The sequence below is a fragment of the Canis lupus genome, chromosome 34 (assembly GCF_011100685.1).
Source record: "Canis lupus familiaris isolate Mischka breed German Shepherd chromosome 34, alternate assembly UU_Cfam_GSD_1.0, whole genome shotgun sequence".
Lineage (NCBI taxonomy): Eukaryota > Metazoa > Chordata > Mammalia > Carnivora > Canidae > Canis > Canis lupus.
Window position 1 is genome coordinate 13,322,634 of NC_049255.1, and position 13,843 is coordinate 13,336,476.

The 13,843-nt window shown below is 40.3% G+C and overlaps 1 protein-coding gene across 4 annotated transcripts in view; it reads left to right on the forward strand.

The window, feature by feature from the left end:
* USP13 (ubiquitin specific peptidase 13) overlaps positions 1–13,843 on the forward strand; it is a 117,179-nt gene that overhangs the window by 91,877 nt on the left and 11,459 nt on the right. For all 4 annotated transcript variants that reach the window (XM_038583433.1, XM_038583434.1, XM_038583435.1 and 1 more), the window contains 2 exons: positions 2,972–3,138; positions 4,613–4,766. In XM_038583433.1, the coding sequence (XP_038439361.1) occupies positions 2,972–3,138; positions 4,613–4,766 (321 nt within the window). The remainder of the gene's footprint in view (positions 1–2,971; positions 3,139–4,612; positions 4,767–13,843) is intronic.

Genomic DNA, 13,843 nt, shown 5'->3' on the forward strand with positions numbered 1-13,843 from the left:
CAGGGCCTGGCTGGCTTGAGCACCCCTGACAGCAGGAATGTTATTGCTATGATGGGGGGCTGTGGGTGAAATGTACAACATGTCTTGGGGACAGCAGGGAAGCATTTTTACATGTTAAATAGACTCTTCACACATGGAAGAACACACATGTGCATACACACACAGACCCATTGGAGGAATCACTATATGTGGCACTATTGCCTTACAGATGCATTTCTTAAATAGTAAGACATGAAAGTTGAAATGGCTCCTTGACCAATGATGGGCTGCACAATGGATGTTGTGGTAGCAGGCATGAAAATAACATCTATCTCGTTCATCTCCGTCAGAGCTCTTGGGTCACCAGGTGCACTGTCAATGAGCAGTAATATTTTGAAAGAAATTTTTTTTCTGAGTGGTAGGTCTCAACAGTGGCTTCAGACATTCAGTAAACTGTGTTATAAACAGATGTGCTGTCATCTAGGCTTGTTGTTCCATTTATAGAGCAGAGGCAGAATAGATTTAGCATAATTCTTAAGGGTCCTAGGATTTTTGGAATGGTCAGTAAGCATTGGCTTCAACTTAAAGTCACCAGATGCATTGGCCCCTAATAAGAGAGTCAGTCAGCCTGTCTTTTTATCCTTTGAGGCCAGGCACTGACTTCTCCTCTCTAGCTGTGAAAGCGCTAGACGACATCTTCCAAAAGAAGGCTATTTTGTCTATACTGACCGTTTGTTGTTTAGCATAGCCACTGTCTTTAATTATATTAGCTAGGTTTTATGGATAACTTGCTGCTCCACCTCGTACATTTATGTTATGTAGATGGCTTCTTTCCTTCAACCTCATGAAACAACCTCTGCTAGCTTCACACTTTTCTGCTGTAGCCTCCGTACCTGTCCCAGCCCTCATAGATTGAAGAGAGTGAGGGCTTTGCTCTAGACTAAGTTTTGGTTCAAGGGAATGTTGTGGCTCATTTGGTCTTCTGTCTTTCTCCAAATCAGCAGTAAAGCTGCTGTGCTTTCTTATCATTGGTGTGTTCATTGGAGGAACACTTTTAATTTCCTTCAAGAATTTTTCCTTTGCCTTTACAACTTGGCTGTTTGGTGTAAGTGGCCTAGCTTTTGGCTTATCTCAGTTTTTAATATGCCTTCCTCTCTAAGAGTAATTATTTCTAACATTTGAATTAAAGTGAGATATGTGGGGCTCTTCCTTTCACTTGAACTCTTTGAGGCCATTTTAGGGTTATTAAGCGGCCTAATTTCAATATTATGTCTCAGGGACTAGTGAGACCCAAGGAGAGGGAGAGAGTAGGGAAATGGCTGGTTCGTGGAGCAGTGAGAACCCACACGACATGTGTGTGTTAGGTTTGCTGTCTTATATGGGTGAGTTTGTGGTGTCTCAAAACAATTACAATAGTAACATCAAAGATCACTGATCACAGATTACATAATAATAATGAAAAAGTTTGAAATATTGTGAGACTCACCAAAATGTGACACATAGGCAGTTAGCAAATGTTCTTGGAAAAATGGCACCAATAGACTTGCATGACACAGAGTTGCCACTAACCTTCTATTTGTAAAAAGTGTGGTGTCTGCAAAGTGTAATCAGACAAAGTACAATAAATCGAGGGACACCTATACTTCTAGCTAAGAAATAAGGACTTGAAATACAAAAAATGTGGGTGGTTTAGTTAGCTTTTGCGTCCATATTCTTTATTTGGGTATAATTCACATACCATATAATTCATCCATGTGAAGTGTATACTTCAGTGCTTTTTAGTAAATTCAGAGAATTGCACAACTGTCACCACTAAAAGAATATTTTGCTGTATGGACACATAAGCTATTTATCTTTTCATCTGTTGGTGGACATTTGGGTTGTTTCTGTTTTTTGGCAATTGTAAATAATGCGGTTCTAAACATTTTGAGTACAAATTTTTGTGTGAACGTGTTTTAATTTCTCTTGAGTGGAGGAGTTGCTGTGTCATATGGTAACTCCATATTTACCTTTTTGAGGAACTGCCAAATTGTTTTCCACAGTGACAATGTCGTTTTACATTCTGCCACAGTGTGTGAGGGTTCCAGTTTCTCCACATCCTCACCAAGCCTTGTTATTACTGTTTTTAATTATAGCCATTGCAGTGGATGTGAAAGTGGTAGCTCATTGTGTTTTTTTATTTATTCATGATTTTATTTATTCATGAGAGAGAATTAAAAACCCATTTTGTTGGGCAGCCTGGGTGGCTCAGCGGTTTGGCGCCGCATTCAGCCGAGGGCCTGATCCTGGAGACCTGGGATCGAGTTCCGCATCAGGCTCCCTTATGGAGCCTGCTTCCCCCTCTGCCTGTGTCTCTGCACCCCCCTTTCTCTCTCTCATGAATAAATAAATAAAATCTTAAGGTAATTTGTCTTTTTATTGTTGAGTGGTTCTTTTTATATTCTGATACAAGTACCTTACCAGATACATGATGTGCAAATATGTTCTCTCATTCTGTGAGTGTTTTTACTCTTGATGTGCATTTTCTGAAGCACAAAAGTTTTTAACTATGATGAAGTCTAATTTATCTGTGTTTTTCTCTCTTGTCACTTGTACTCTGGGTGTCATATCCAAGAAAAATTGCCTAACAAAGATCTCTGACATTGAGGTCAGGGAGCTGTTTTGTGTTAATTTTTGAATATGCTGTAAGGTGTGGGTCCAGCTTAATTCTTTTGCATGTGAACATGCAGTTGTTCAAGCACCATCTGTTGAGAAGACTGCCCTGTTCCCACTGGAATGGTCTTGGTGCCCTTGTCAAAACTCAATTGACCATAAATCTATGGGTTTATTTTTGGACTCTCAGAATCCTATTCAGTTGATCTATAAGTTTATCCTATGCCAGTACCAACTGTCTTGATTATTATAACTTTGTAGGTATTTTTGCTTCTTAGCTCCACAGTGTTATTTCAAGACTAAAAAAGAGAAAAAGGCCTGAGTGTAATTATTTTCCCAGATTTTGCCGAACCACTGACCATGCCTGGTTATGGAGGAGCAGCTTCTGCTGGAGCCTCTGTTTTTGGTGCTACTGGATTGGATAATCAACCTCCGGAGGAAATTGTAGCTATTATTACCTCCATGGGATTCCATCGAAATCAGGCTATTCAGGCGCTACGAGCCACGGTAAGCATGAAAGACTGTGTGAAAATACCTTCCTTTTACTGGAGGTGGTGTGTATTTCTGTCAGTAGCAGTGGAGACTTTCCAGTGTCCTTTGATCATTTCCAATCATGTTTGTCTCGCTCTGTATCCCACCATGGCCCCACAGAGATTTATTTGCATATATTATATGAGGAGCTAAAATAAATGATTGGGGGAAGTTATACAGTATAAAAATGGGAGTAAAAAAAATAGGGAGATAATGCAGCTAGGGCAAGATGACCAAATCGAAAGAAACTCCCTATCATCTGAGTGTTTAATATCAGCAGGGATCTGAGATTTGACTTGAAGCTTCCTGGTGCCTTGGAGCAGAGAGGGATGTATGAGATTCCATGTTCAATAAGACAGTTCTTTAGGAGAAATTTTGCTTTTCTGATACTAAGACCTTGGAGAAATCTCTCTCAAAAGTCCTCATAGAGAAGACTGAATTTTCCACTTCTGTTTCTGTCTGTGGAGAGAGGATTCTTCTGGTATTCATGAACTTCCTGACATTATCAGGAGAGAAGGAACCATAAAACTAGAGCATTGATAGAAGTCTTACTCTTGCAGTGCAGATATCTGTTTAATATTGAAAGAAATTTCTTGTTTTTTTTTTTTTTTTTTAAACCCACCCTTCCTTGCCACACCGTATGTATTTTTTAAGAAGGTGTCTGCTACTAATTCCTGCTTACCTATCTTGGCCTACCAGTTGTCTGCTAGGGTCCATTGTTGAAGTCATAGCAGCTCTCAGCTGACTCATGGAGTGTGGCTAGAACAATCTGTTTCCCTTTAAAATGCTTGAAATATCTCAGCCAGAGTTAGTTTCATTCAGGGTACTTGCTTTGCCCTACTTATTTTTCTCAACTGACTGGTTTATTGGAGATTCTGATGATATCTAAATAAATTCTTTAAACCTAATTTCTTGAGTTTAAAATAATGTCCCTAACTAACCAGTATTGTCATCATTAACCAAGGCATTAATATGGTCTCTGCGGCAATCCAACACTTCTGCTAATGTTTAGGGAGAGGAGGCACTAACATGGCACTCACATTGGCCCCCTTATGCCCAGCATAGTTCTCTGTGGGAAACACAGTTGATAGGGAATGTAGTGTGTGCAGTTAGTGTGGCTGAGAAAGGTACTTAAACAAATGCCAGACTCTGTACCCCATCATTAGTATCAACCTCCAGAAATGCTGAGCTAAGGCTGATACGGACTTTGGAATGCTGGTCTGCTGCTCAGAACTGTTTTCCAGTGAATCCAATTACAGACCTCAGTTGGGAGACTTGGAGAATGCCAGCTGAATGTACATTTCATATGCAGGGTCAGAGCTTCTCAGAGGCACTTAGGACTAATGAATTCAGGCCTCCTGTCTTCTCTACTTGACATCTTGGTTTAAATGGTCAGGATATAATGAGGCCCTGGGACTGCATACATTATAAAAATGTTTTATTTTATTAGAATAATAACCTGGAAAGAGCACTGGATTGGATCTTTAGTCACCCTGAGTTTGAGGAGGACAGTGACTTTGTGATCGAGATGGAGAATAACGCCAATGCAAACATTATTTCTGAGGCCAAGCCTGAAGGACCTAGAGTCAAGGATGGATCTGGAAGTAAGTTCTTGCCTTAGGGATTGTCTGAGCAGTCGTCACCATACATTTGGCTTGTGCCCTTCCCTCCCACCAGTCATATTGAAACCTTTGCCATCATCTAGAAGTTAGCACAGATCCCATCTTCTCATAAATGGTACATTTGCCACTCTGCATGGCCATGGTGATCTGATTAAGTCTTGGATAAATTCAGTCATGTTGCCTAGAAGTGTGTGTGCTTATGTTTAGTGCTTGCTGTCACTTTGTCATTCCTTTGAGATAAATTTTTTTTCATGGCCCATGTAGTTTTTGTCCAAAAGAGAATCATTACTTTTATGGTGTTTTTTTTTTTTTTTAAACAATTGAAATGCAGTCTTATATCCTTGACCCTGTCATTACCCATACCAACTGCTGATAATTTTCTGAAGGGCCAATCAAGATGGCGGGAAGAAGCACCATCAGCCAGTATTCTACCTTTTGTTTTGTTTTGTTTTAGTTTATTTATTTATCTTTTTTAGAAATCTCTACACCCAATGTGACACTTGAACTTATGACCCAAGATCAAGAGTCACACAGTACTCAATCTTTTAATAGCAAACATGTATGTGTCACTGTGTACCAGGCACTGGTTCTAAGAACTTTGCATATGAACTCTCATTGCATCTTTAACACTTCTATTCTACATGTGAGAAAACAGAGGCACAGAAAGATTAGGCACTTTGCCCAAGGTCACACAGCTCTTAAGAGTTGCAGCCAAAATTCAAATCCAGAATCCCATGTTCTTCACCATTGCGATGCCTTGATTCTTGGCCTGTCATTGCCTTCTGTAAGTGTTTACGTTTGTTAGCCTGGCATTCGTCACCTCCTCCAGGCAGATGCCAGCATGCCTTGTCTCAGTGTTATTTTTCTGTACCCCCCACTTTTAGCTCAAATGCCTGGGACTGTAGCCACCACCAGCCTTATCAGGGCACTAACCCCCTTCTTTCTACTTCTGGGGTCTTTCTCAGGTTAATCCTTAATTGTGAAATACCCTTCTCTCTCATCACTGTACACTAAAATCCTTACCAGTATTCAGAACATGACCACAGATTCCATTCCACAGGACCTTCAAAGATAGTGCTTCCTTATCTCGTGCTAGTAATAATTATACCAACATTAACAATACTTCCATTTATGCCACATTTAATCCTCACAATAATCCTATCATTAGGATTTTTGATATCATTATTATCTCTATTTTATAGATGAAGAAACTGAGGTAGAAGAGAAAGTTAAGTTTGTCAAGGTCACAGACCTGTCTAGTGATGGATAGAATCAGAATTCTAACCCAGGTAGTCTGCTTCCAGAGGCTGTGCCTGAAGCCCCTATAACAAAGTGTTTATTCTTCTGTTACTAGAAGTATCAAATTCAGAGGCACCTGGGTGGTTCAGTCAGTTGTCAGTTAAGCATCCAACTCTTAATTTTGGCTTAGGTTATGATCTCAGGGTTTTGAGATCAATCCTCATGTTGGACTCCATATTCAGTCTTGTTATTACTTTTTGGTAATCGGTGGCTTGCCTAAAATATTAAAAGCTGTTGTGGATGTTATTCAGTAATTCATGAGCAGGATATGTTATGTGCTACATTGTCTATCTGTTCACTGCTTCCTTGATTTTCTGTAATGGGCTTTTCTTTGGGGATGGTGAGTCTTCCTCGCAGAAGAAACAATCCACACGATGGAGCCATTGTAAAGCTGCCAAGATATTTGGCTGTAGAAAGAGGGAGAGTCCGATCATTAGGTTTCTGTTGGACCTTGGAAGGATCAGCCACTCTCTTGAAAATGGTCATTAATGATATGGAACAGCCACATCATCCCCTGGGGCTTACTGAACTCAGAGTAATCTTCCAGTACTCCTGGCCCTGCTGGTTTTTGAGTTGCATCTTTGAATGGGATGTCATGATGATGCTTTCAAGATGTCATGATGATGCTTTGAATGGGATGTCATGATGATGCTTTCTTATTTTCAATTAAAAATTTAAAAAATCTTTTAAAAAAATTTAAAAAATTTTTAAAAAGATTTTATTTATTCATGAGAGACAGAGAGAGAGAGGCAGAGACATAGGCAGAGGGAGAAGCTGGCTTCCTGCAGGGAGCCCGATCTGGGACTCGATCCTGGGACCCCAGAATCATGCCCTGAGCCGAAGGGAGGCGCTCAACTGCTGAGCCACTCAAGCATCCCTCAAGCACCTTTTAATTTAAAGGCACAATGGGCCAAACTCTGTGATCCTACTCTTCACTGCCCCCAAATTTAGAGTGAAGGTGAAGAGGAGACAATAAGGCATTATGAGCCATCAAGTATAGGATATAGTGAATCTAAAAGCCGTGGTAGGGGGATCCTGGGTGGCACAGCGGCTTGGCGCCTGCCTTTGGCCCAGGGTGTGATCCTGGAGTCCTGGGATCGAATCCCATGTTGGGCTCCTTGCATGGAGCCTGCTTCTCCCTCTGCCTGTGTCTCTGCCTCTCTCTCTCTCTCTCTCTCATGAATAAATTAATAAAATATTAAACAAAAAATAAAATAAAAAATAAAAGCAGTGGTAGGTGAAAATTTTAATTATGAAAAACCCCAAAATGCACCCTAACTCACCAAATGCATTGTATCTGATTTTTAAGAGGAATGGATGTTTTTAAAGTAGCCTTTCCAGCACTGTGCCTTGCCCATAGGAGGTGATCAGAAAATGAATGATTGAATGAAGAATGGATGAGGATCAGGACATAGTGGTCATGTGGATAATTTTTTTGCTGCCTCCATGAAGTGCCAGATGGAGGAATTGGGAGTGCACTGTTTGGTGTTACATTGCATAAGTCACAGGAAAGGAAAAATGTGATTTCTTGTACTTTGTTGCATTAGCACCTAAACTCATATGTCAGTCACCTTTTTTTATATTGTTTATATTGTTTGTTTTTCTTATAATTAAAAGGGTATTTAATAATTTCAGCCACTTAAGAAAATTCAGATATATGAAAAGAAGAAAATAAAAATTACTTCCAACCCTAAAACCCAGTCATAAACACTGTTAATGTTTTCTGTATATTCTTTAGGCCTTTCTCTACAAATATAAAATGACTATAAATATGAATATTTATAAAATGAAACATTCTTTTTAAAAATGAAACATTCTAAAAAAATGAAGCATTCTATTCCATACATGCTATTTTTCAAAAGATTTTATTTATTTATTTATTTATTTATTTATTTATTTATTTATTTATTTATTTGAGATTTTACTTATTTATCCATGAGATACACAGAGAGAGAGGCAGAGACACAGGCAGAGGGAAAAGCAGGCTCTCTGCAGGGAGCCTGATGTGGGACTCGATCCCAGGATCCTGGGATCACACTCTGAGTCAAAGGCAGACCCTCTACCACTTAGGCACCCAGGTACCCCAGATTTTGTTTATTTATTTTAGAGAGAGAGAAAGAGAAAGAGAGGAGAGAGAGAGAGAGAGAGAGCATGAGCAGAAGGGGCAGAGGGAGAGGGAAAAAGAATCTTAACCAGACTCCATTTTATTTATTTATTTTTTTAATTTATTTTTTTATTTTTATTTTTATTTTTATTTTTTTTCAGACTCCATTTTAAATGTGGAGCCAGAGACTGGGCTTGATCTCACGACCTTGAGATCATGACCTGAGCTGAAACCAAGAGTCAGCCATTTAACTAACTGCCCACTCAGGCGCCCCTATACATGCTATTTTATAATGCTATTTTATGACCTGCTTCCCCCTAACTGTGGATGTACATATGTGTATGCCTAGATCACTGAATGTATATTAATAATACCTCATTGTATAGTGCTACCATAATTTATATGCCTGATTTAGACCAAGTGATTGTTATTTAAATAAAAGATGATTACAGAAAGACTTTCAGATATGGGGCTATTTTTACATTCAGAAGATGACAGCAATTATTATTTTTAAAGATTTTATTTATTTAGATGAGAGAGAGCATGAATGGGGGGAAGAACAGAGGGAGAGGGAGAAGCAGGCTCTCTGCTGAGTGGGGTAGAGGGAGAAGGCTCGATCCCAGGACCCTGAGATCATGACCTGAGCTGAAGTCAGACTTAACCTACTGAGCCACCCAGGTGCCCTGGCAGCAAGTAATTATTTTTAAATAATAAATTTCTTAAAGGATGAATTCCCTTTATAGAAGTATAGCAAATGCCTCCTTCAATCCCTATCGAGGTAATAAATGTTTGTTAAACATTGAAGTTTCTTTTCTCAATTAAAAATGACACTGAATTAATAAAAATAAAAAAATAAAAATGACACTGCATGGGGGCAGCCCGGGTGGCTCAGTGGTTTAGCACTGCCTTTAGCCCAGTGGGTGATCCTGAGGACCCAGGATCGAGTCCCACGTCAGACTCCTTGCACGGAGCCTGCTTCTCTCTTTGCGTGTGTCTCTGCCTCTCTCTCTTTCTGTGTCTCTCATAAATAAATAAAATCTTATAAAAAAAATACACTGAAATGAATATTCTTGGGCTCTCATTTGCTTATTTCCTTAGTGCAAATTTCTAGAAGTGAAGTTTTTAAGTTAAAATTGCCTATTTTTGAAATTTTTTCTTAAATATTTTATTTATTTATTTGAGAGAGAGAGAGAGCACAAAGTGGGAGGAGAAGGAAAAACAATCCCTGTTGAGCAGGGAACCTGACATGGGTCTGGATCCCAGAAACCTGGGATCATGACCTGAGCCGAAGGCAGATGCTTAACCAACTGAGCCACCCAGAGGCTCCTGTTTTTGAGGTTTTAATGCAGAGTATCACATTGCCCCCAGAAAGACAGCTTTGGTGGCTCTCCTGCTCCTGTGTCCTTCCACTAGTGCTGTCAGGCTTAAGCACTCTTCTTATTTTTCATAAATTTATTGGCTGGTTGGTTTTTTTCTTGTGTTAATCACTTCCTCATCTCCTTTGATCCATTTTCTCCATTTTTATTGAGGTTTTCATCTGTTTTTTATTGAGTCGTGTGAGAGTTTCATATATTGCATATTAGCTTGGGAATACTGGTAAGTCTACAGTATTGAGTTTTTCTGGCCAGAAACATGCTATCTTTTTTTTGCTCCATCTCTCCCTTCTCCCGCCCCTGCAAAGCCATATGGTTTTCCTCATAAACTTCCTGTGTATTTTTGGTTTAGTTTCTTCTCAGGATTACATTTTCTGTGTTACTAATGAATACAATTTTTTCCCATTATATTTTCTAAATCATTACTGCTGAATTTTAGAAAGTTCCTGATTTTGTAATTGGCCATTCTGTAGGGGTTTGATTAGAATTACATTGAATTCATAAGTTCACTCCAGGAGATGTGTATTCTGTGTAGGTAGATTGTTTACATTCCCAAAACATTGCTTTTTGACCTCTTTTTGGGTTGGTGAGTTGGATGGAGACATTTGACTTGAGGGTATGAAGACAATTTAAGTTTAGGTAATAGTTTTTTGGAAGCGAAATGGAGAGCCAGAACAGACACAGACAAGCTAAGTAAAGCCAGCAATCCCAGGGTTCTGGGATTTTCAGGGCTCTGCTGTAAGTGGCAGGAGAGCCGAGCCAAACCTCTCTGAGTCAAGAGGGAAGTATGGTATCATAAAAGCTGGACAGCACCAGGGAGACCTGACTCTAGGCGTGCCCTTGATTCTGGGATGGAAACCCTTTTATCTTGTTACTCCCCTTGGCTCTGCTTCCATGGGTTGGTTCCAGCCTCAGATAGGCTCTCCCTAATGGCCTCAAGGTGGCTGCCAGTGCCTCCTACGACATATCTCTCAAAGTTAAAATCCAGCAGAGTATTGTCCTGGAGTTCTTAGCGAAGGTCCTGGGAATCAGAGTCTTAGGCTGCCCAGCCCTCTCCTGGTCCCTAGCCTCACTCATGGAGCCTGAGGGTGGAGCTTGTAAGCTGAGAAGGGAAGCATGGTCCCTTCAAACACTAGTTCAAATGTAGTCCTGGACCAGGAGAATCAGCATCACCTATGAACTGGTTAGAAATGCTGGGTCCCCCTCTAGGCCTCTGGGGGTGGGCCCAGTGATCTGGAGGTCAGCAGGTCAGCAGGCCCTCCAAGAGGTTCTTTTAAATTTTTAAAGACTTTGCTTATTTATTTGAGAGAGAGAGAGTGTGCAAGAATGAGCATACATACGAGTAGGGAGAATTGCAGAGGGAGAAGCAGACTCCCCACTGTGCAGGGAGCCCGAGTGGGGCTTGACCCCAGGACCCTGAGATCATGACCTGAGTTGAAGGCAGACACTTAACCCACTGAGCCGCCCAGGCATCCAGCCACCGAACCCTTCCAACTGGTTCTAATTCAGCGTAAAGAACCACCACCCTAAGAGCCAGATTAGGTTACTCCGGCCTTTAGAAGGAAAATGGTGGCTGCTGGGACATCACTACACCATGTTAATGCTGAAAATAATGACAAGGTGGGAGTTTGAATTGGAAAAAATGTGACTATATAAGGACAAAGATTGAAGAAGCATTTGTATCAAATTCTTCCTTTAGGGAATATGTTGACTAAATATCAGTACTGCATTTTTTTTTTTTTGAATAAGGAAATAATGTCATTGAGTGAAACTCTTTTATTTTAATGTCATCTAGTTTGCTGGGAAGAGCTAGTGCTAATAACCCTCGGTGAAATAGTGGCTGTCCTTTATTGAAGGCCTGCTATGCACTAGGCACTTCCTGGACAGCTTTCCTTCACTCCTACAGTTAAGTGTTCATATGAGGAGATGAGGGCCCAACAAGTGAGGAGACTGGGTGGTGGGAGAAGCAGCTGGAAATTCAGGTCTGTCTGATTTTGAAGCCTGTTCATGTCCTCCTTCATTTCTAAATTGGAAAGGAGGCAGGCGTCTATTTTTCAGAAGGCTCTATTTATCATCGTGTTCTGCACATTTTAGGGCTATCACCTAACTTTCTGTTGAGTTTTTAGAAACTATAAAAAGTGGAAAATCAGGCCTTCAGTTTGACCTATCTGGGCTTCTGCTGTTTGCAAAATTATTTCTGTTTCTATGTGGCACTTAATGAGCGTTTAATTTTTCTTTCTTTCTTTCTTTCTTTCTCTTTCTTTCCTTCTCTCTCTCTTTTTAAACTCACTGATTGCCAATGCAATTAAAGTGTGATTAGGCTGTGATTACTCAAAATCTTCTGTGGCTCCTTCAGCCGCATCACCGTAATGGCTTAGACAGCTTCTATGGCAGCTGAGATTTTCCAGCAAGGGGAGCAGAGAGACATTTCATTTACATAATGGTGAGGCTCCTAAAGTGCCAGGCTCCCTGAGGAATGCAGTGGGAATAGGATCCACAGAGCAGGAGGTGCAGCCACACAGGACAGCTAAGCACCAATGGTCTACTTGAAAGCACAACACACTTAATGCAGCTGGGCTCCAGTGCTCATTCCACTTCAGCATCTGTTTGTAATTCCTGTGGTGTTACTGGAAGTTAAGAGGAAGCCACTCTGAAATACATTAATTTATACTAAAGTATGAATGACTGAGAACGATGAAGCTTGTAGGGAATTGTTTAGTATTTGGAGTTTTAGGCAGTGTCATAAAGAGAAGTCAGGGGGGCTTGGTAATTTTGAACTGTGTAGGGTTGAGGAGGTCATTTGTAGATCCTTGAAGACTCTGTTCTTGTCAGTTGCCTTAAGCTGTTGCTGATTTACCCCAATGCTCCTATTGCTCTTTTTGGGGAATTCTTAAGTTTTCTAACAGCTCCAAATCCAAATCTACCCAGTTCTCCCCCCCTCCCCCCCACCCATGGTCTTTTCTCAGAGCAGGGACAAGGGAAATCAGATTGTTCGGTAGATATTGTTTGCAGGTAAAAGGTGTTCATGAATCAAATATCAGTAAATTGGGAATGACATTTTTTCTCTGTTGTTCAGAGGGGGGTAGAGATGAGTAATGGAACAAATTATTGAATTAGGAAGATTCAGTTGGAAAACTCAGTTTGGGCTTCTCACCAGAAGGCTGTGGTGGTCCAGGAGGTGGCTTTGTGGCCATTTCAAGGAGTCTTTTGGTGTTTATGTATTCTCTGCACTCACTGCAGACCGACTAACTACTGTATCCCACCCTTACGAGATATTGCTGCTTTGCAAATATAGATAGATGCTACAACGGTTTATAAAATGTAAATGAATTGAACTGCACTTCTGAATCTAGAGTTGCTTTAGGTCATTATGTGTTGTTGAACTCTAATTTTCAAAAAGGTAAGATCATGATTCTCAGGGTACATTTAAATGGAGCACAGATCACAGATTTTCTTTGATTGGCTAATTCACGAGGGAACCAGTTAGTTGTTATTACCTTCAAAGCATCTGAGAAGCTAGGATATTTAAAGGTAACTTGATTGCTGAATTAAATATAAAATCAGTGTCTCAGGATCATAAGGTTATATGTTCCACTGGACAGAAATTTTTTGTATCTTTACCAAATAAAAACCTACAAGTTAATTAGTAACTTGATTAAGTCTGGGACCTTTAATCAATAGTCAGCCTTGAGATGAACTTTCATCTCTCTAGACCAGGGGCCAACAAACCTTTTCTCTAAAGGGTCAGATTGTAAATGTTTCAGGCTTTGTGGGCCATAGTCATGTCATCTCATATTTTTGTACCTCTCCTCCTCCCCTTTCTCCTGGGTGGTACAAAAGTAGGCTACGGGCTGGATTTGGCTTATGAGTCATTGCAGTATGCCAGCCTCTACCCGAGACAGTCCTTGGGTGGCCATTTCTCCATAGGACATGAAAGGGCAGGCTGCCTGCCTCTTCTGTTTTCCAAGTGTCACATTCGTTTTCTGACAATGCTTTCTCAAAGAATAAAATCAGAGCACAATCACTGTTTTGTGGGGTAAGGGTGCTGGTGGTAAAATTTTGACATTAAAAGATTCTTCATATTAGAAAGGTTGGAAACATTTTCTTATGTTCAAAAAAGGACCAGTTTTGTTAGGAGGGGGAAGTGAGGGGCAAAGGGGCTAGTTTCAGACATCATTTAATTCTGGCTTTCTAGAGGGATGGACATGGTGGTTTAGGCAATGTTAAGCTTTTCTACGTGTTATAAAAGTTTCTCTATTGCAAGTCAGCATTTTAGAAATGAT